We start from the raw sequence: 23623 nt of genomic DNA, 5'->3' as shown, positions 1-23623 counted from the left end.
CCTCCAAGCCTGCACAAAGCCCAGGTCCGCCGCCACAGGACTGCAGCCCAGCTGTAAAGAAGAAATAGCTTTTGCTGCCACCAACTCATGTCTCACAGCATGTAACGGGGCTCCCAGCTCACGGGCGTGATTCCTCTCTAGCCAATTTCCACATTCGGAACGAGAACGAGAACGCGACCCCAGCAGTTCAGTGCCCCGCCCCGCCATCCCTGGCCAAACCCTCCCAGCCTGGCAAAGCGCTCAAAGCAACGCAGCTCATCCCAGCTGGTCCCAGCCTGTGCCTGCAGTGCTGGGCACCGGAGCAGAGCAGGATGGTCTCCATCGAGCCTCCCCCAGGAGAGAGGGGAAAAAGTCCAAGTGGGACGTAGGCACTAGGCACGTGAGGACGCGGGACATGCACACACACACAGAGCTGGCACTGGGAATGAAGCGAGGCAGTCGCACTGGGCGGGTGTGCTGCAAGGGTTATGCTCACAAGATAGGCGTATGGCAGCGGGAAGAGAGTAAAGGGACACGCAAGCGCTCCTCCAAGCCTTCCCACGACACTGAGTACACATCCATCATGAGGAGGGTTAAAACCTGCAACCTCTGGCACTCACCACTTCTTCCTAAGTCACAAGTTTAACCCTCTCTTCTCCTGAGGCACATGAAGAGCTGTGACTCTTTAGGGCAGACGGATTTCCTTCAATTTGCTTGAAACTGAAGCCTGACGGTATGAGGTGTGACACACAAAGTCCATGGGACACGAATCCTAAAGCTACAGCCTGCCAGCCCACAGGGAAGACGGTGCAACAGGGCCCACAGCAGCAGTGCCAGGGAAGCAGGCTGTTATCGGCAGGATCCCCGCAGGAGCTGCCACGGCTCGAGGAGACTGCCCAAGGAGGAAGGAGCCCAGTGCCAGGCAGCTGAGAGGGGACCAGAGCATGCCCCTGCTGCTGACACCCAAGAAAGTCACTGAAACCAAATTTTTACATCACAGCACCTGCCTACCAGACCCGAAGAGCTCAGATTCAGATTCCCAGAAAGGCTGAATGCTCACACTGCTGCCGAAACGGAATATAATGCAGGTATAAAAACTGTCAATGAAACAAACATCTAAACCCATCACCTAAAAGCAATGAATAATTGACCATTATGGCTTTGATCTGGGAGTCTCAGAAATAAGAGAGGGGCAAGAGTACTCACCATAACGTAAAGACAATTTTGTCTCTGAAGGTACCCCCTTTATTTCACTGAGAAAGATTCAGTGACATTTGGGGGGAAGGAAGGGACTACAGGTTCAGGTTAACACGAACCAGCTCAGAGTAAAGGATGTGTACATGGCAGCAGTGCATTAGCAGAAGGTACATACATTTGTCCATGCCTTTGGGCCCCTTTTTGTAAACTGATAAACACTCAGAGAGGAAAGTCCATGAAGAAATTGTGTATTTAACGGAGGGTTTGAGTTACGCAACATAAAGCTGAGCTCAAGTCATGTACTAAATGTTTACTAACACTAATGTACACAACTTGCATATTTCACTTCTTTTTAAATAAACATATAAACTTCAGTTTCTCTCGCCAAACCTCAGATCTCTCTCAGAATATACTACTTTCCCACATTCATAGAAAAGATATTAGCTTTTCCATTACCATCCATTTCCACTAATTTTGTGCTTGATTCCAAAGCCTCCCAGTAAACATATGGGAAGAACAGGAAGGGAGGAAGACAGACAGGTGATTAAGGTTAAAAGAAAAGAAAAAGAAAAAAAGAAGAAAAAGAAAAAAGCCATACACGAAAGATTCATCACTCATCCCAAGAATACATCTCTCTGCCTTTGAGCACACCCTGAACAACCACAACGTAAGCCTGTGCACTCCAGTTCAGAACACTCCCATTAACAAAAGCAGAAGCTATCAGGGTAGTAAGCTTTACAGAAAAGGTCACAGCCAGGCCTGGGAACAGTTTAAGAAAAGAAAACACCAGCCCTTAACTTAAGATCGCTTACTGCTTTGCCAACTGCACAAATGTGTCTTTCTTGAAATCATTTCAACGCTATCTTCATGGAAGTATGTGTAAGTACACAAAAATAGCACTGGCAATCTGCAGCACTTGAGATCTCGACCACATTTGGCCAAGCAGCAAGGCACGACTCACCAGCTCTTCAACTTTCTGCTTGCAAAGATACAGTACACCCTGAACCACTACCACTACCGAAGCAGATAATGAAGATAATATTGCAAAGCATTTGCTTGAAGAACTAAAGCCTATCCACCTGCGAAGAAGCAGCCAATGGGTGAAGCAGAGCAGGCAGAAGACGGCACTCTAGCCAGTAAGTAACAGAACCTGCTGCAGCTTACACGGTTTTTATGGTGTTTTACATTATAAGGCAGTTGTAAAGGGCTTATTCTGTAAATCTGTTTTAGGGACCACGCATGCAATTTTATACTTCTTTCCAGGTGAAAGACTCTGTCTTTTCATTACACGTTTCCTACATTACCAATGCTCTCAAACTTTCCAATTTTTAAATAACTAAACTACCACTGTATTTATTTTTTTTTTTAAATTGACAAATAAGGTGAACAGGAAATCATCCATGCACTATGCAAACCACAAAATATTTAGAACACAAGTGAGCAGTCATAACTATAAATAAATATAGAAAACTAAGGCAGACAAACTCTCACACCTATTAGGCTGAGACATGGAACAGCCTCAAGCTACACCACCAAAGACTGCTGATCTACAGGTAAGGATTGCTCTGTATTGTGTATCTTAGCAAAAGATATTTGTCTTAAGCAACTACTTTTGTTTTAATTTATGACTAAGGAAACATAACTATATAAAATTCATAGTTTAAAACATCAGAAAATAGAATTAAAAATCAAATTTTTAAATGACAAGTGTTACTATTAAAATAGAATATTAAATGGAACAATTTCTTTATTTGAACCACATGTTACTTCTTTTAAATACCCAGTTTTAGGACATTAGGAAATGACTAATCATGGAAATGTTTTATTGACATACTCTTAATAGAATAATTCCAAATTTGATAGGACAGTTGCTTCTAAAAGCTGGTCTGTTTAATCCTCTAATATCATATCATAAACTGACCATTCCTAATACCCTGGTCCTAACTTTTCCTCTTACATCCACCACTCCCTAATTCAGATACTATAACTGATTGGAGATAGGAAGGATCTCGGAGGGGGTGGTTCTAAGGCTTAATTAAAAAAATGGAATATTTGGGTTAGATCTGAAAATGATCCTACATGCAAATGGCTCAAAGCATTGCCTAAGTTTCAGCGTGAATATCAGGGTTTGCACAGCTACTTCACAGGCTCTGATCTTTTAATGCTAAAAGGTTGTGGGTTTAGAGTAATTTAGACCCTTGCCTAAAAATCAGAAATAAAAACAGAATGAAAAATTTAACTTATCAGGAAAATTAGCCTGTTAAATTTCAGATTTCAAAAGTAGCCTAGGGACTCCTGGACAATAAGAAGAAATGAAACAATTACCGGTGGGTTTTGCAAGACAGAAATAAAATTCTTGAGGTGTCCTCATGCTGCAACCAAACGAGCTTGCACTGCCCTTCAAAGAGCCTGCTATTTTAACAAGAGATAAACAATCTTATCTACAGCTACTCTTTATACCTGTTGGCTCTCCTCTCTCACTTTGTCCTTCAGAACACCAGAAATTAATCATACATGCCAAGAAAACAGGACGTATGATCTAATTGATCTAATAACTTTGGTCAGCAAAATCTGTTATAAAGTGCTGTCAGTGCTAAACACCGTCCGGTGTCATTTTACATGGCACACTTTCTCCTGCCAGGTTAACAGCAGCCAGTCTTTTCCTGAAGCTTTGTTGGTGAACTCGGCAGAAGCGAGCCGGACCACCCTCCGGCAGGTCCCGCTGGACGGCGTGGGGCTGACCGGGCTCCACACCCCCCCCACGGCCCCTTGCTCCCCTAATTCGCTCACAGCCCTGCCTCTGGACAGGGTGGTGCAGTACGGTACCTCGCTTTGATCGAACCTGGGGACAAAAATGTTTATTTTCCTCATCTCTGGGTTGCCTGAAAACATCGGCTTGCAACACTTTTTTTCTTTTTTTTAAAGGGTGAGCAGATGGGGAGGAGAGGAAGGAAGGAGGGGAGCAAGCAGAACAAAAGCTCAGTGCTCAGATCTGCATCAGTTTTAGAAGCAGATGTTTTATATCCAAACGGAAATGAGAATTCATTCACTATCGTAAAAAAGTCAAGACTTTCTCCTGCAATACTGCGTACTTCTGAAAGGTGTTAGTGGGACTCCTCTCAGCCCAATCGCTGGCAGGAAATGTTTGTAATGCACTGAACTCACAAGCTTGGGAATTGTTTTTGCAAATACAAGGAATGAGAAACACAGATGCAATCATTAGTTCATAAGGACTTATGAATATTGGCTGTGTTATACAAAGAAGTTCAAATCCTCATGCACACTCACCCCCCAAGAATTATACAACCAACCAAAAGAACACAGGCAGCCAGGGACAAGTATACTCCCAACAAAGAGATGTCACAAAGATGCCATGGCTTTATTCCAGGTTTTTTGTTAAAGCAACATTTTAAAGGTTAGATGGCAGAGCCAATTTCTTCCAAACTGAGCAAGTCAGCTGCTCCCTTCAGTTAACTGATGAGGAAGAAAAGACAATCCAAGCTGGGACCTGCTGCTGCTCAGTGCAAAGGGCTGCAGGCAGACGCAATGGTGCCCCGAGCACTGCCGCCCCGGTGGGCGACGTGGGGTCCCTGCCTGCCAGGTTGTCCGAAGGGCCGCAGTCCCTGCACGGGCGCTAGTGATGCTAAGTGGGGACACTGGCAGAAGGGGCAACTGTGCAGGGCTTGGGGATGAGACGCACACAGGAGGAAAAAGACAGTACGCAAGGCAGACAGTCCATGAGGCCCGACAGCACCATCAGGACTGGCACACCATCTTAAGAAAGCCCCAAGGGACGGCATTCTGAGTCGGAAGAGGTCTGGGTCCAGCTTTTTGTTCGATTCATCCCACATTCAGGAAGCCAAGAGTTTGTAAATAAAATATCACAGCATGAAAAAAACACCTTCCTCCATCACCAGTTGCTACCTCCTCACTAGAATATCCTGAATTTTGCCTTTTCGGATCAAAAGTGAGAAGTACTGTTAAGATGTAAAGAGTTGTTTACACTTCTGTTCTTCCCCTTACTAACCGTAGCTGCAGGCAGGACATACCCGCAGCTCGACCTGGGTCGGCGGGAGCCACTGCTACTCGTGGGGACACAGCAGCGGTGACCTCCACGGGACACACAGCCTTTCTCAGCCACTTTCACAGGGGATGCTCCTCTCACCAGCACCCCGATGAGCAGCCCAAGTAGAAACGTGGCTCACGCAGCCCTCTGTCTTCTCACACCAGGTGTGAGTGGTCTCGAAAGCAAGAGCTGGAAGGCACAGCAGCCAGGAACCGACACGCTCTAGAAGTCACTGCCACACTCACCGATCGCCCTTCTCTCTGAGCCGCGCCAGAGGAAGCGCGCACTGAGCACCACCATGCACGATGCTATCTCGCAGTTACTTGCTTACTACTTACTGCAACAGGAATGCCATTTTATCTTTTCTGTCATCCTAATTTGACTAGTCATCCCATTTTCCTCCGCTACGTTCTATGCATCTATGACAAACAAGAACAACTACCACCCAATACGCCGTTTTAAAGGGCTGAAATAGTACATAGTGTGTTTTGCATACTTGTATTCTCTTAAGTATTAAAATCCAGACATTGCCTTATGACAAGCGTTATAATAAGAACAGAAAAATAACGAAATCTTAGTCTCTTGGCAAACTTGCAAGAAGTCAAACGTACCAACATACCTCCACAGTCTCTGCAAAAAACGCCTTCCGAAGGAGACCAGCAGTTGCAACCATTGACCCTGAAACGTCTCCACCCCGGCACCAATCCCACCGCCTGCCAGGTTGGGCACCTTTGTGGAGACGCAGACCTGAGGACGCACCAGCTGTGATACGCCCAGGCGACCGGAGAAGAGGGCTTTCCCTTGGACAGCCCCTGCCTGCCCCCGCCAGCTCTCCCTCCCAGAAGGCCCAGCTGAGCGCCTTCAGAGCCCAGCGCGGAGAACGGAGAGACTGGATCCCACCGCCTGCAAATCACAGCTAGCAAGCCCTGCTTTTACGTCCCTCTGCTGGTCCAGCTCCTAGCCAACAAGTGAGCATGTCCACCCTCTGAAGACCCCTAAGACCCCCAGCAGCCCGCCCTGATGGCTTCTCATCAGCAGCCACCCATGCACGCTGCTCAGAGCGGGGCAGGACGAACGTCCAAACTGGGGGCTGTCTTCCAACGGGGTTACACCAGCGTGGCCGGGACTGCAAGTCCAGACCACTACCAGTATTCCTACCGCATCAGACAGAAAATCTTGAAAAAAGATTCTTCTTTTAGCACAACTCAGCACAATTCGCAACTGCTGTGTTTTGTGCATTGCGCTTCCTCTTTCTCTAGATTTCTCATAACATCAGAGATAACATTTGGCATGACCTTCTTCCCTGATAAACTCCACTTGCAGTTCAAAAAGTTTTTCTGGGGACAGTGACCACTGTCAACAATTCCTGACCCAGTAACTGCGTTGCATATTTATTTATCAAGCAGCTGCATTAATTTCCATGAAAAGCTAAAATGTGCACTCAGCACTACAGAACCCTCATTGTGTTCAGGGTAAAAATAAAAAAAAATAAAACCAAAAAACCACCAACTTGTAAATATTATTCTTATGTTCAGCAAAGCAGCCATGAACTTTGAAATTTGACAGCCAAGTTACAGAATTCAAGAAAAAGTGCCTTAATGGTATTGGAAGGGTTACAAATGATAGCATAAGAATTTAAATACAGAAGGAACTAAGCAATTTTAATGGTTTATGCAACTTTCCTTTAGTGTATTTTACCAAGAGAACATGAATTACAAACTGAGAAGAGTTCAAAACTTTCCTATATTTTATCAAATCACTCTTGTTAATTTGGTGAATCAAGTTTGTTGGTTTTGCACAATTAGTTGATATTATTTACATAGAATAAAAATACTTTATGCTGGACCAAGCATTTGAACATGAAATGCTACTCAGGTATGAAAGGCTATTCTCACATACAAATCACAGATTGCTGGGTGCTAATACATACCCTCCAACACACACCAGCAAATAGCAGTGGTTACACAGCAGCAAAAAAACCAACGTTGTAAGAATTCGGGGAGGGAGGGGGAGAATCCTTAAGCTTAGTCATCACCTCAAGTAGCATTTGGACAAAAAGACCCTAAATTGACCCACCAATTAACATCAAATGAGGAGGATGCACAGTTTCCAGATGATCCCCAACATGGAATGAGGAGTGAATATCTATGCTCATTTCAAGCTGCACGTCACTTGGTGGAGCCACCGCAAGTTCTCAGGTTCTCGAGAGAAGAGGATGTTCTCATGATGAAGGTTGAAGGGCAGCTTGAACAAGAATGCAATGAGAACAAGCATGAAAGGACAGCTCCTCTGTGAAGTGGAAGCATGCCTTCTGCCAACCACACACAACCCGTCTCTGCCATCCGTGAACAGCAGGGGAGTGCAGCCGTCACAGTGGCTGTGGTTATGAGGATCCAGAAGCACCAAGCACCTGCACGAAGGCCACTCTGCTAGACTGATTCTTTACCAGAGCACAGGAGTGAGACCTCGTGGTACCACATCGCCGTAACTCCTGCAGGATCCACACTGGGACCCACGACTGATGGAGGGACCAGGCTAGTGAGGGGACAGTGTTCACTATCAGTGCTGAATTATTCAGAGCAGTAGGGACACGGCCTTTTGGAAGGAGCTGAGCGTATGACTAGGTGACAAAAAGAGCAGATAAGATTGATCGCGAACACAAATGACGTGATGCACAGCAGGGGGGACACAAAAGCCTCTAGCCTCACCCATGCAGTGATGGGCTTTAGGCTGAACATGACTGCTCTGTGACTCTGTCCCTAACCAATTCTGAAGTCGCCCTGAAAGATCTGAAGACTTGTCTGCAGGACTGATCATTAGATGGTCTAAACAGGCCTCGCACTGTAGGAACCCCTCAGCACCGCAGAATTACACTGTCCTATGTTATGACACACAACTCTAACAACCGTATTTTCTTTCTCTCGCATAGGTCTCCCAGCAAGAGAAGAGGCCCTGTGTCTGAGAATGGAAGGCGCTCTAGACCCTTAACAAAGAGCACGACAGCAGTCAAATCAAGAAAGGTAAGGACATGCCATTGATATTGAAAGATTTAGAGAGTCTAGCTTGGACTTTGGCCTCCTTCTCAACCGCAGACAGTTGATAAATCTGTTGGTATCAACTGTAAAATTTGTCTAGGGTGTCTTCCATGCTGCAGATACAATATACTTTACAAAGTTTTAATGTCCACATCTCTAATCACACACTTCTGAAATAATCCTTTGTTGTGTGATGCCTCAGCACAAGAAATACTTCATGAACTTCCTAAGACGTTTAGTATCTATTACTAAGTCCAAGCGTAGAAAGACCCACCTCCAGGTACTTTGCTTTAGGAAACCCTACAGAGCAGGAGCAAGTTCGAAATACATCATATGCAGAGAGGGTCCTGCTTAGGCAGCCTGACAGGAGGAAGAGAACATGTACACAACAGACAGCAATGGGAAGAGAACAGTTTTTAAATACAGTGTGTTACCATCTGAAATAAAAATGCCATTCAGTATTGGTGCCTTTCCAGGAGATCTTCTAGTTTTAGCAGTTATCACCCCCAACCTTGCCCATTATTACATTATTAACGCACATATTCACATGGTAGTTATATTATAATACCTGCTCTCCACACCATCTTTTTCCCAACCAAACAAAACCAAATGCCTTGATGACTAGAGCTTACACATAAAGATAGGATGGCAGGTCCTCATACGGGAGAACTACCGAAAAGAATTAACTGCAGGCTTTGGGTGTGAACGGGCATAACACCTGCTCCTTGCTCCGCTTATCCATGCAAGTTTCAGAACAGCACCTAAGCTCATCAGCCTTTATAGCGTCTGCAAGAGAGATACAGAAAACAACATACCAAAGGAAACAATTTTACCTATTTGAAAGAAAATTTCCATTTCTAGTTATTGCAAGGTTGCACTTGGGTTCCAATCTGCTACATGGAGGCATCAGCTACTAACTTTGAATCGTGGCAATAAGGAAATTCTTTGTTTTCTAAAAGACAGGGTGGGGTTTTTTTCCCAGCTCCATGGCATGTGTTTTCCAGTTGCCTAGGTTTTCATTTGCCAAATACAGCAGCATTATATCTATATCTGTTCTGCCCTCCCTACAGAGGGTAATCCACCCCCATAATCACTCTGTGAAAGAAAAGCAGACAGCAGATGTGATTTCTTCTTGGAGATCCTCTAAAATTTAGATCTGAATGACTTGAGAGGACAGCTCTAGTTCTATGTTATGCTAACACACAGACACACTCCTGTGCGTCACGCTACTAAAAGGAAAAGTTTAAAGCAAACTGTGCTAGCTGCACATATGGGTTTCTTTCAAGTGAACATTAGAAAATATTGGCATACACTAGATATTTTCATGCTTGACTAACAGAAGAGAGTCTTTTATGCCTGTAAACAAAACAGAACACTTGTACAAGGAATATTGATATCCCTCACATGCTTCATGGTAAACCAGTGCTAAAAATACATCCTGGTCCTTAAGGGTTAATGAGATGCATTTACAGTCACAAAATCACTGTGGCTCAGTCCCCCTCCTAGTTCACAGTGCATAGGCTTATACCCACAGAAAAGGGGCAGCACAGGGCTTGAAGACAATGGATTAAAGTTAAACAGAGAAGCAAACGAATTCTCTGTTCAAAACAGGAGTATGCCCTCGAACATCATCAAAAAGTGAGACGGCACCACTTGGAAAATATGCAACTATGCATCCCTGCTAGAAATTATACAGAGTGCAAATGTGGTCATTTCTGAGATGTATGCCTAGTTTATTTTGGAGTAGAAAACTTATACTAATTAATGGAAAGCATAGCACCTTTTTGTCTTACTGAGATAATCTTTCTCTGCTTCTAGGAACAAAGATATTGTAAGATGTTCAACTCCAGCACAAACTCCTCAGCAAACAACTGCAGTCACAGCACAGTAGTAACTAAGACAGTCATTCCCCTGGTCTACTGTTTAATTTTCATAGTAGGATTCTCGCTGAACAGTGTGGCAGCATGGATTTTTCTGTATGTTTCTAGCAAAAAGAGTTTTATTGTCTATCTCAAAAACATCGTTGTTGCTGACCTCCTAATGAGCTTGACATTTCCTTTCAAAATTCTGGCCGATTCAGAAATTGCACCTCCACAGCTCAACACATTTGTGTGCAGATATTCTGCTGTTGTTTTTTATACAAACATGTATATCGGGATAATATTTTTTGGCTTCATAGGTTTTGACAGATACTACAAAATTGTAAAACCTTTATTCACCTCCTTTGTTCACACGGTTAACTACAGTAAGGTGGTCTCTATAATCATATGGTTGTTGTTAATGCTTATATCACTTCCAAATATGATTTTAACTAATGAAATCACTAAAGAAAATTATTCCACAAAATGTATAGGTCTTAAAAGTGAGCTTGGCAGACAGTGGCACAAGGCGTCAAGTTACATTTGCACAGGGATTTTCTGGGTTGTTTTTCTTCTGCTAATCATTTTTTACACTTCTATATCAAAAAAAATATATAGCTCTTATAAAAAATTCAGAAGGAACTCAGATGTGACCAAGAGAAAAACCAGTCGTAATATATTCAGTATTATGTTCGTATTTGTCATTTGCTTTGTACCCTATCACCTCTGCAGAATACCATATACTGTGAGTCAAACTAGCTCACAATTCAACTGCCAGTCAGAAAGAACTCTGTTCTATGCAAAGGAGTTTACTCTTGTACTGTCTGCTGCAAATGTGTGCCTTGATCCCATTATTTATTTTTTCCTCTGCCTCCCCTTTAAAGAAAAGCTGTATCAAAAACTGCATCTCAAGCTGAAAATTTCAAATGAGGTTGAAATTTCTAAATCCAGAAGATCAAATACACTTCAGGGAAGTATAAACATAGTGTAGGTTCAGGTCTGTGAAATACTTCACATTTCAGAAATTTATTCAAGAACGCAAACGTCTCAAAGAAAACTGAACAGATAAGAACCAGCAATAAAACAGAAACAAGGTTTCAGCATAAAATACCACGTAGTGTTTCTCTGTATAAAAACATTATTGCATGCTGCCAATATATTTACTACCTGCTATTTCAGCTGATGCATTATGGTGTGATACAACCTATTTGGATCTCAAAAAAAGAGAGAGGAATAACTGGAACAACACATTCTGGAGCTCCAGGCCATGGTTCTCTGAACAGATTATCCAACAGACCAATAATCAAACTGATATGCTGTTGTTTCTCACAAAGCCAGGCATGACACACATGATGATCAACAAACCAGCCTGAAGGGCCTGGGAACAACAGATCGCTCCACCTCGGCTGGAGCAGACCCCTCAGAGCCAATATGATGAAGTTCAGCACAAGTCTCTCTGACTTGGCCTCCACCAGCCCATGAAAGCGGACTGAGACCCTGAGGGGAAGCTCTCATGTATTTACTAGGTCACAAAGTGTTGAAGACAATGTGCACCTTAAGGAAGGACTCTATTCCAACTGGGAAGAAAAACAGAAGAAAAAAAAAAAAGAAAAAATACACATCAAATCCTCAAAGATCTGCAGAGCCTGAAAACCCCTTGATAAAATTTATACAAATATATATATATATAGGCTTTCTTAAGGGAAACTTTCTACAAAATTAAGAATTAAACATGACTATTTGTCACACTTGGGCACCAAATGTCAGAATGTTTCTATAAAATGTGATGCTCAACATAAGCAAGTGTTTAAAGAGGATCCTTCTATAAACTAAATAGCACAGTTACACTGTGCCATATTCCTCAGGACTCTTCTGAAATAACATGGTGTACACCAAAAAATGTTCATACCCAACTGACTGAGATACTAGTAACTCCCTTGCTGTTGTTGCAGAAGGAGGTAAGAAGACTCAAGAAGCCTTTTGAAAACACACATGTACAGCTTGTATAGAAAGTCGGGGGTATATTTAAATCCAGAAAGAATGGTTTGTTGGTTTTCTCATGCTTTTGGCATGATGATAAAACATTTCCCTCTGTACAAAAGTAATAGCTGAAAGCCACCAACCTTCTATGTATAAATATAAGCTCTTTTTTAACTGTATTTTTCAGTGCAGCTTTTGGGGGTTTGTTGGGGGGTTTTTTGATTGATTTTATCATTGTACAGGGAAAACACACCAGTGCATAAAGTACCCACACAAAGCTTTCAGACAGTGGCTCTGGAAGCTGCATACTTTCATTTTACTTAACCAAGAAGATACAGGGACAGAAAACAGAAGTAACATGTGCTTCACCCTTCTGCCACTGTGTTTCACTTTAGTCCTAACAGATAATCTCTCAGGGTGAAAGATTTTTAAACACACGGTCTTTGAACCTTCTCCAAGGCTGCAGGTAACTTCTCTTGGTCCGAGACCACTGGTCTACGGGTAACAGTATTTTACCATCACACAGGATTATATTTCAACTACAGGACCAGGCAACTCTGCTGTGTTTAAACACACCTTTATGGACCGAATTTACCTCCATTTATTTCCCGCTTGCCTGAAGAGAGGTCCCACCCCAAACCCAGAAAGCAGCCAGCACCCAACACCCAGGGGAGCCTGGATGTTCATCTGACTGCGGCGGCTGGGGGGATCCTCAGCCCAAACCAGCCCTTAGGGACTACAGGAGAAGGCTGCATTTTGGTTGTGTTTTTTAAAGAAAATACATAAAAGATTATTTATATGGTTCTTTCAGAACTCCCTGACTCTTGTCAAACTGAGACTTTGCAGGCTCTTCCCTCCAAGCAAGGGAAATAGCCTGTTGGGGAAGGGAATCTGTTGCTTTGTGGGAGATTTTTTGTCATTTATGGCAAAACCATTTAGTTCCTTACATGGCATGGCTTGGTATTTGCCTACGTAAATCTAAATAATTGTGGCTGTGAAAGCACGCTGGCATACAGAGATGAAACACTTCCACAATATATATTTGTATAACTTTTTAATTACTTTGCAAGCTTTGAAAAAATTATTTCTATCGTAAAATTGTTTCCTCAGCCCACTAGATTACCGATATTAGAATGACAAAAATCTACATACCCAGGGGAAAGGATGCCAACTGACACACTTTTTCAAAAGTGACACTAAATTTCTAGCTTTTCGTTCACTTTGAAAAAAATCTTCCTCCAGCAGCTTCACTAGTCAGAAAATGCTTCTGTGACCCCCGATCCTACTGCAATCTGCCACCCTGTGTGTGACAAGTCTCAAATAACACCATTATTAAACGAAGCTTCTGCTCTATTTCCCCAGCCTTGCTCTTTACTTTGCTATATGAACTGGGATGGAAAGGTATGGGGCCAATTTTTTTTCTGCACTGGGTAAATTAATCCTTTCACACCTTTCCCAGCACATCACACCTCAGACAAACCTAGCCAGCTCCTCAGGCACCCAGAAGTCTTGTGGTCCCACGAAGTGCCAGCTCTTGCCTTGTCAACCTGCCACCTGGAGGAACTTCCCCAAAATTCTTGCAGTGAAAGTTATGGGTAACCCAGAGCTAAACAAGGTTCCCTTTCGACAGCGACCCGGTCCCCAGCTGTAGCTCCTCCTGACTTACTCATGACTCCCTCCATTGCACTGCAGGAGCAAGAAGCTGGGTTTGGTCTGTTTATTCTTTGGAGAGCTAAATTATTCAGCTGGACCTGCAATCTCTTGCAAAGGCGTGGTGCCCCTGGGAAGAACAAGCCTGCACCACAGGCTGCCAAGAGACATCAAACACACACATTTGCACAGAAAAGTTGTCATGCTTACACATTTCGGCCTCTCTCCCCCAAGCCTGGTGGAGTTCCCGGTCATCCCTTTGTAAGGAGACATTGTTCTGCTATTCAAAACCTTGAGATAGCACCCAAGGATGGTGGCATAAATCTGCTTTAAAAAGCCTGTAACGTCTCACATTTTAAACTATGCATCACCTCACAAACCTGCCCTAGCCTTTAGCGATACCGCACAGCTATCTACCCAGAAGCCAACTTAACATTACACTGGACAAATGACAATGCTGCAGTTACTGTGCAATGGGTTATTTATGCTAATATCATGGTGTAAGGCCTCAAAATGGACCATTTTCTCTGCCACTGATAGAGCATCGTAATTTTTCAGGGAAAGAGTTAAACCCAGCAAATGGAAACCCTTTCTCCAAACACTAGTTCAGGACAGAAAGCTCACTCCACAACTGCCTCAATATATAAAAAAGTCCTGATTATGCAGAAATCAGCAATATTAAACGGAGTTTAATTTTGCAGAATGTCATCTCCAAAAATTATCTGTATTATAAAAAAAAAAAAAACAAACCAAACAAACAAAAAATCACCAAAGAGGGGGCAGATGCCACTTTACCTAACAAGGCCACACAGTCACAACCAGAAGATGTAATGAGGGAGCACCCCTTGTATTTGCTAACTTTAACACAGAAGGGACAGGAGGGAAGGTCTAGTTTCCCCCTGCCGACAGCCTCACACATTCTCCCATCTCACCCCAATAAATAAGTCTTTTATTATTTTTATGAGAGCACCTTCATTAGCACGTCTAATAATCATCACTTCAGGGCACTGCGTATCTGTAAAACACTGTTCAAACAATTAAAACTAAATATTGATAATTGACAGAAGGCGACAGGGCAGGCTAAGGAGCTACTCGCTATTTGACAGCAGGCGGGCATGCTCTGCTGGCTGCCAATGATGCCGATCCCCAGGATGTGGTTATCTACCCATGGTACCTGGGGTTCACGCAGCACTGTGTGCCAAGCAGAGCAGATCCCCCCCCCTCTCCGACAGGCTCGGTGACACAGGCTACACTGAACACATCTTACCTCCTTATGCTCAGAAGTAAATACAGGAATCAGGTTTTTTCTTCGTCAGAAATACCTATTTCTGCTCAGAATTCATAACTACCCTGTGCCAAGATCACTCCTATTTTTCATTTACAATGCAAACATTACAATGGGATAAAAAATTCTAATCTGTCAATGAAAGTCAAGAAAAGCTGTAAGAGAAAACACTAAACTTGCTAGTTTGTACATATTTGTACATGAAAAAAAGTTCTTGGCTACACGATTAACGGATGGCAAAGACACCACTCAAAGACTGCCCCTCAAAGACATACCTTAATATCAAAACAGCGTCTGTGACAGCCGCGCACAGGAAGAGAGGAAAACTCTCAGGACTAATTTGTACCACCTGCTCATTACTGTGCCTCTGACGCTGATTTTGAATGCTTCTCTCACAACTGAAGATAAGCTGAAAGAAAATCAACTGTTTGCCAGTGTTTTTTGTTGTGTTTTTTTTTTCCTGTCTACCATCACGTAAATGATACAAAACCATGATAAAACCAGGGTTTCCCATCGGTTCTCTATCATGCATCGACTGCAGAATTTCTACCCATGCACATCTGTCTGCCTTGTGCCGGCACATAAACACACACTGAAGACGTCAAAACTCAAACTGGAAATTAAATCTCAAACTTTCGGTGCCTTTAACGGCACATTTATACAGAGCGAAGCGTGGGAGAGCCACATCCCTCCCGCAAGCAATCCACCCCAAAACGTTCTCCGGCACAGCCGCCGCAGCCGACTCCTGCACACGCCTCTGGAGACCTGCCTGCCGCAGGCAGTGCCGCTGCCCGCACCGGGAGTGGGAACCGCCGCCGGGGCTCTGCCTGCGCTTGCACCGCTGCCGCCAGGGGCTGTGGGGCTCGACCCCCTCCCACAGCCAGATGGATCCTGCTCTTGGGCTGCTTCGCGCAAGAGCGGCGGAGGAAGGACAGGGTGGCGAGGATGCTTCTCCCGGGAGAGGGACGGTCTCTGGCTCCCCCAGCGCCGTCCCACGCCGCAGGAAGCTTACAGTTCCCGTCCCCCACCTAAGCGTGGGTAACATTTCTCCCAGTTTTCTCCCACTGCACCCAACGCTGGGAAACCTGACAGAGAGAGTCCACGTGGGCACAACGTGCAAATAAGCCTTACTTTTGTAACTGCATAGAAAGTAGGCTCAAAAACCTTACATAAAGGAATCATGTAACTCCATGCTTGACAACCTTCCTGATTTAAAAGACGCAGGGATATGAATGATATAGATTCAACCATTAGCTTCCTAACAGATGGATTAACAGGTTGTTACATATTTTCCTCACTTAAAGAAAGGAGATCACACAGAGCCCTGAATATCCATGCCTGGCCAGTGCTTGCTAATATTTAATGTTCTCCAGGACTGAAGACGAGGAACAGACAAGGAAAACGAGGGGCTCGGAGACATCCCCTCACCATAAGCTGCACCCGCCTGGCAGCCGCAGAAATAAGGACAAACATACTGTAAATGCACACGCACATGCAATCCTGCCCGTGCTCCTCCAGTACGAAATTAAAGAAAGTTGTCCTTTTAAACCTAACTACACTCTTTATAGTGCACCTTTAACTAACTTTAATGCCGAGTAAATCCCACGGGACCCTTACCTGAGGAGCCTTAAGTAAACAACCCCTGAGGCGACCTGCTGAAGGGGGAGGAGAAAACAGAAGGTGGCATCTCCTGGGGAGAATCGCCAACGCACGCAAGCACTAGCGCACCCTGAGCGCACGCGCGGGGACGTCGCGCGATGGTTCCACAAAGCGTTCGCCCCCAGCGCGCGGAGCCCGGCCGGGCAGGCGTCCGCCCTCCCACACCGGGACAGTGCCGCCCCACGCAGCCCCGACGCTCCCCACGCAGGGTGCCACCACGCCCACGTTTCGCAGCTTCAAAGAGAACCCAGGAGGACCCCGAGGTGCCTCCAAACCCACTCCCCATCCATACCAGCTACTCTCGCAGCCTTCCTCCTCTCCCAGCTCCTCCGCATCCCCCGTGGGTAGCCCAGCCGCAGCCTTCAGGAGCGAGCCCGAGCCCCCTCCGCTGCGAGACCCGAGCCCTGGGCTCCCCCTTCCCGGCAGCACCGCTCCCTCCTCGGAGCCAGCGGCCGGCGCTCGGCTCGGCCACACCTGCCATGGAGGGTGCTCGGAATGAGAAAAAAAAATGGTTAAAGCCTACTAACAGCAGAGCTCCAGAAAGCCTCAGGAAACTTTCTGGACATGAAACCTTTCTCCAAATGAATAGGCAAAATGCAGAGAGGTATCAGAAGGGATGCTGACACGAGGACCACCCACGTAAATCTTTGGTGTGTCCAATTCAAAACACAAGGCTCCTGATGCCCTTTTAAAGGTCATCAGATTTAGGTGGGAGTTTTTTAAGGTTTAGATGTTATTTTTCCTAGCTTTGTTCTCAGAAATGATCTAATCATCTTGGCTGAATTCCCACCCACACCAGCACCCCTTCCTTGCACCACCCCCCAATCCCAGGAGTCAGCCTAAGCAGGCATGCATCATGGAAGATTTCAAACCAAAAGTCAAAAATTAACAAAGTTTAAACCACCAAAAATAGGGTATTATGATGAGAAGTGCTCAGCAACTTTAATTACAGCAAAATCTACCATCTGCACCTGTAATTTATGAACTAAAATGGCCTTTTAAATTGGACCTACAGACAGGAGACGAGGATGACACTGAACCACAATAAAAACCAGAATTACAACTCAGCAGACTCATGTTCTCATGTTTCTTCTCCTCCCAAAGCACTTCTGTAGGAAGTATAGATCATTTTTCAGTAAAGGTTTACCTAACCATCACCTTGTCTTTTTAGACCTGGAAAAGTTTTCTGAGCTGTAAACTGACTCTACAGAAAAGGGGAGACACAAACACACACAGGAAAAAAAACTGACTGAATGCTACATTTCAAGTTTTTTAAAATAAATAATAATACAAGCATGGAAAGATCAGTGTTGCATGATGCACATAACAAGATAAAACTAGTCCATGTTTGCTCAAAACCAAACATAGGATCGCTCCAGATTATGAAGCTTTGCAAACATTTCGACAAATATGGTCTGAACGTTAAGCTTATGAGTAAACTTAAAACCAGACATTCTTATTTTGTTTCTTCACAAAGCTCTGGTACGTGATTTCTAAATTCCTGTGGATTCTCAACTACAACAAAGTGCTAACATTTTGGGGTTTCAGTATTGTTGTCAGTACGTCAGCCCAATAGCATGGTATTAGACATTCTCTCCTGTTTAAAAAAAAAAAAAAGGAAAAAAAAGCTTAATTATAAACATTTCCCCCATATACCTAACTTGGCACTTTTATTTTTAATAGTGCTTGGCAAACATCCTAAGGTTTAAAATTTTAATTGCTATCTGCAGAGTCCCTACGTGCCTTTAAATCTGCAAATTAGGTTGCGACTAGAAAAAACCTGGAATTTCATGCAGGAATGTTATAATGAATGGAGGCCAACTATATTGCAAAACCCTGATTCCAGATAGATTTAAAATGTAAGACATGGAGGGGGGAAAGAGAGTTTCAGATTTTTAAAAAGGAAAGCAAAGAATCAGCCATTGATGTCACACATCTACAGCCCCAGGTCAAGAATCTGGAACTAACCTGATGGAGTTTTTAGGAACTACATGAAAAAGTCCAAATGCTGGGGCTCACCAAACCATACGTGTCTCGTCACCCTTACGCACATGAACACACAATAAACATTTAAACTTAAATCTTCCGGCTAGAAGTTAGGAGGACAGAGTGAAAAATCGCCCTGCCTTCAGTTCCACTAGGTATCGGTCAGTTTACAGCACTGTTCACAACATCCCTGTCGGCTCTCTGATGCAGACAAGGTCACGCAACTCTGACCGCCCTTCCTCCGCAAAAACGTATTTTGAATTGCAGTAACTGTAATAATCCACGCCACTGGCCACGTCGACACGTCTAGCCCGTCTCTTTCGCAGCCATTTTTCTCCCTGAGGTTCCCTATTTTGTCCCGCGCAGCACCGCGAGCCCGAGCAGGGGCTCACCGCAGCACCGCGCCGGCAGAGCGGAGCCCTCGGCGTGCCGCTCGCCCGGCCGCCAGCTCCTGCGCGAAAAACAGGAAAAAGGTCTCTCTGGGCTGTTCCATGAACACTTACGTTTTTCTGTCACCTCTCCTTTAGGTAACTTCCACATGGCTCGGTTATTTGAATGCTGGTTTTAACTGCGTCAATCAGCACATTTAAAAACCACAGACACGTTTTGAAAAAACAGCAGACACTGCCAGAGGAAAAGATTAACGCGCTGTTGGACTGCGAGAGCAGGGACCCAGACATCAGATCTTCGCAGACTAATGCTAGGAAGACCCCGGAGACCACTAAGACAGGTACGTGCTTCTAGTCTTTGTTCCAGCCTACCTAGAGCTACATAAATATACAGCCTGAAACATTAACCGTGCCAAACCATAGGAAGCCAGGCTCGAGTATTTAGCAAAACAGCCGCTGCTTTGCCTGTAGGCAGTTACTCGGCCACAGTCACGCTGTATCCTTGGAGGCTCTGGTTCCAGCAGCATTTCAGGGCTCAGTTTGCCGGGCTGCCTCTTCGCCCCGGGGAGGACGAGTGGGGCTGCACCGTGCCACAAGGCAGGAAAATCCCACCACCTCAGGACCGACAGCGCGGCATGCTCCTCACCTGCACTGCGCATACCCAAGCTTAACTCAGCTCAGTTACATGTTCTCAGGACAACAGAGACCACCTCCAAAAGCCAGCTGCAAGAAACAAACTGCTTTTTCCCCCATTTTAAATCATTGGGGTACCTGCAATCATTTTGGTTTACGAACTATGCACATCTCAATACCTGTTTTACAGCAGAAAATAAATGTGCAAAGGCAGTGGTTCTCTTATATTGTGTATTAAAATTAGGAACAATATAATGAAATAAAAAACTGTTGCAGTCTGATGCTATTCAAGACATACATGTACTGGTTTTCATTCCAAGAAATTCTAATGAACATGCCTCCTTTCCCACAGACATTCTACGCAGCAGTCTGACAGCGTAGCAAACAAACAAACCAAAAAAACCCCTCGGTCATGGAGTAGTGTATTTAGTTAAAATAAGACCAAAAGTTTCTGCTTTTCTTCCCTATAATTTCTAGAGAAGCCTAAAAAGGAAGTGAGCAAAATTATTTAATAGCTGCTTCTTTCAAAATATGTTTTTTTCTAAAAGTTTCATAAAAATATGCAAATAATTTATCCTCTGTTCAAGTAGGAAGAGACAGCAGTTTGCAAAAACTTAGGGCCAATTAGAACTATTTGCTCATCCATCTGACATATCCGCATATTGGTTTGACAGTGCATTAACTTCAAAACCCCTAATACATTTTTATAGAACAAGACTGCTACAAATATTACTCTTTTTTAAGGCATAGTTTCAATTGTTCAAAAGTTATGAAGTTTTAGTACGACCATTATTAACCAGATGCTTAATCTTAAACAAATACAAACCTTTTTCTTTGACGTTTCCACTGGGGGCAAGGCGGGGGGAAGTTTGAACCAAACACACGCAGAGAGACTGCTCTAGTGCAAGAGTTTCTCAGAAGTCTATATGCTTTCAAAAACAAATCCTAATACATTTCCAAACTTTTCTGACATGAGAATAAAGCCCTCCTGAATATCTGTGAAGCAGCATGAAGAGAGAGAAAAATATTTCTTCCCAATTGCATTTTTTCCATTAAATCAATCAAACAAAATTTTCAGAGAATAACTACTGTTGCTCAGGAAAAGTTGATGTCATTGATGTCTTCTTGGTTCTTTTTGTAGGTTCTTGATATCTCCTAGCAGCAAAACCAACTTGCACAAGAAGTTTACAATGTCAAGCAATGTTTCACAATGCCATGTCAGAAAAGAAATGGAACCTTTTACTTATTTTTACTACTTGATTTTTCTTGTGGGATTTATTGGGAGTTGTTTCGCGCTATGGGCATTCACACAAAAAGATCAGAAACAGAAGTGTATGAGCATCTACTTAATTAACCTCTTAACAGCGGATTTCTTGTTGACTCTGGCATTGCCAGTAAAGATTATTGTTGACCTAGGAGTTGCATCCTGGAAACTGAGAATATTCCACTGTCAAGTCACAGCCTGTTTCATCTACTTGAACATGTATTTATCAATTATATTTTTGGGATTTGTAAGCATGGATCGTTGCCTTCAGCTAATGCACAGTTATAAGACCTACCGCATTCAAGAGCCTGGATTTGCCAAGATGTTGTCTGCAGTCGTATGGACAATGGTTCTCCTTGTAACAGTGCCTAACATGGCTATTCCAATAAAAACCATTGAAGAAAGACCTGGTGCAGGGTGCATTGATTTCAAAACAAAATTTGGAAGAGACTGGCACGTGTTTACTAATTTCATATGCACAGCAATATTCCTGAATTTTTCAGCTGTGATACTGATTTCCAATTTCCTTGTTGTTAGACAACTCTACCGAAACAAATACAGTGAGAGTTACCCAAACGTGAAGAAAGCCCTCATCAACATACTGCTCGTAACTGCAGGCTACCTGCTATGTTTTGTTCCGTACCACATCGTTCGCATCCCCTACACTTTGAGCCAAAGCGATACCATAACCAGCTGCTCTCTGAAACAAGCTCTCTTTAAAGCTAAAGAATCTACCTTGCTGTTTGCAGTATCAAACCTCTGTTTTGACCCTATTCTGTATTACCATCTTTCCAAATCATTCAGACTGAAATTTACTGAGACTTTTGCAGCACCAAAAGAGGCAAAGGTTTTCGCAGACAAAGATGTACGACACAGCAGTGAACAGCAGATGCAAAAGTACTGATTCTAAAATACATCAGAAGAAGAGTGTGCAAATGTGCAGTATAAACAGCCGTTGTGCAATTGCAAGCATGGCTACCATGGTCAACAACATTCCTGCTGAATCATAAGCCCAAGCAGAAGGAAGAAACTTGAACAATACCAATCACTTTGTTATATGTTCACATAGTAGGTCTGAATTAGCAGAATGTTTGATAATGCCTTTCAGAAATAGTTCAATGTACCAGTGATGACCTACCTGGGATCAGCGGCACTTAAGAATACAACGTGTTCAGACTCAAACATACCTTGCAATTATTTATGGTAAACACCTGAACTCACCTTTTCTAAGTTAAATATTGTATACTTACTATAATAAATAACTTAGTGCAATCAAGTGAAGAGATTATTTAATAGCAGTTCTTCAGCTGCAAAGCTTTCACGTACACAATTAACCCAAAAGCATTTTAGAGGGCATTATTTACTCCAGAAAGTGATTTTAAGCTGCACTGATTAAAAATTATTGTATCTGCTTACATCACACCTGCAGTTTTATAAATAAATCTCTCATTCTTGCCAAGCTCTATTGCCTTTCCTTGCTGCTGCTTCAATGAATATGAAAAAAAGCTAACAACATGTTATTACAGAAAATTCAAGGAAATTTTAAAACTAAGATAAAGTGTAAATATCCAGTGTGTTCTCTTTGCTTGTTTTTTTATAAAAATTTATAAAACAGCAACTAAGTTTATTAATATTCTAATTTACAATTAGTTCCAAAAAATAATGCATATGTAGAACAATGAAAATCTTAAAAATCAATTTGCAGAGGCAAAATCCAGCTACCTGGATTAGCTCCATCCGTAAATCAAAAATATTTCAGAAACAAGACCAAATTGAGCCATCCTTTTTCTAATCCTTAAAATGGGCACAATGTGAATCAAGCTTTCAGCAAGCATTCAAAACTGTCCTGAACGGAAATAGCTCCTTCAGTATTCTCATAACAATTCACCTGCAGTAAGGCAGAACCCAAACTTTGTGGAGTAAGAAATTTAAAGCAAACAACCCTGTGGTTATCACATCATACTCTCACATGACACTTCCTGTGTTGGCAGGATTTAATGTTGTTAAAGTTATCCTTGTTTAAAAAAAAAATAATAATAATTCTCAAGTAGATATGTTCCAGTGCGAGGCTTAGTTCAGTATTTGGGCCCTTTTTCCAGCACAGTGGAAAACATGAGAAGTCATCTGAATGAGGATTTAGGATCTGGGACCTAATTCATGGGGCTTTCTTCAGTTCCCATGAGCCTACAGGCAAACACAACAACAGCAGCAGCCAAAAAAACCATGCTAGAAACAGTGAGGAGTGGGTGGGAGGAAATAACACCATTCTGTCCCTTACATTTCAGAACTATTTCTTTCAGCTATTTTGGTATTCACCCGTCCGTTCAACTACAATATCAAATTTTCTATTTAGCAAACTTTTCTTAGACCCTGGAACATGGGGCTTTTATTGTGGTGCTCGCCTCCTTGACCCGAGCAAGCCATCCATCCCACGTTACTACACCTCTCAGGCGTTCTTCCAGCTAACCTCCCGTCGATAAAACGGAGATGCCCACGCACCGCGCTGAAGCCACCCCGCAGCGCGCAGCGTGTGCACGCCAGCGGCGGCAGCAGCATCGTGTGAACCAGGCAGGAGCCCTCGGGCAGAGGTCTCTCAGCCCAGCTCTCTTCAGACAGCGAACTTCTCCTTTCAGTGCTTCGC

General features: G+C 43.5%; 3 protein-coding genes across 11 annotated transcripts in view; 2 read left to right on the top strand and 1 right to left on the bottom strand.

The window, feature by feature from the left end:
• Positions 1–23623, bottom strand: part of MED12L (mediator complex subunit 12L) — a 151085-nt gene that overhangs the window by 89945 nt on the left and 37517 nt on the right. The window lies entirely within an intron of this gene.
• On the top strand, positions 1698–11307 carry P2RY14 (purinergic receptor P2Y14). Of its 2 annotated transcripts, none has more exons than XM_075031197.1 (3): positions 1698–2312; positions 8172–8262; positions 10096–11307. In XM_075031197.1, exon 3 carries the CDS (start codon positions 10114–10116, stop codon positions 11125–11127), a length of 1014 nt encoding a protein of 337 aa, XP_074887298.1. In that variant the 5' UTR covers positions 1698–2312; positions 8172–8262; positions 10096–10113; the 3' UTR covers positions 11128–11307. The 2 variants fall into 2 exon arrangements, with proteins under 2 accessions (XP_074887298.1, XP_074887299.1); XM_075031198.1 differs by lacking the exon at positions 1698–2312 and adding an exon at positions 2606–2729.
• On the top strand, positions 10132–22461 carry GPR171 (G protein-coupled receptor 171). 2 transcript variants are annotated; one of them, XM_075031200.1, is made up of 3 exons: positions 10132–10253; positions 19224–19426; positions 21135–22461. In XM_075031200.1, exons 2-3 carry the CDS (start codon positions 19252–19254, stop codon positions 21884–21886), a joined length of 927 nt encoding a protein of 308 aa, XP_074887301.1. In that variant the 5' UTR covers positions 10132–10253; positions 19224–19251; the 3' UTR covers positions 21887–22461. The 2 variants fall into 2 exon arrangements, with proteins under 2 accessions (XP_074887301.1, XP_074887300.1); XM_075031199.1 differs by lacking the exon at positions 10132–10253 and having other exon boundaries at positions 19306–19426; positions 20860–22461.

The sequence above is a fragment of the Buteo buteo genome, chromosome 7 (genome assembly GCF_964188355.1).
Source record: "Buteo buteo chromosome 7, bButBut1.hap1.1, whole genome shotgun sequence".
Taxonomy (NCBI): Eukaryota; Metazoa; Chordata; class Aves; order Accipitriformes; family Accipitridae; genus Buteo; species Buteo buteo.
This window is presented reverse-complemented; position numbering and strand designations above follow the sequence as displayed.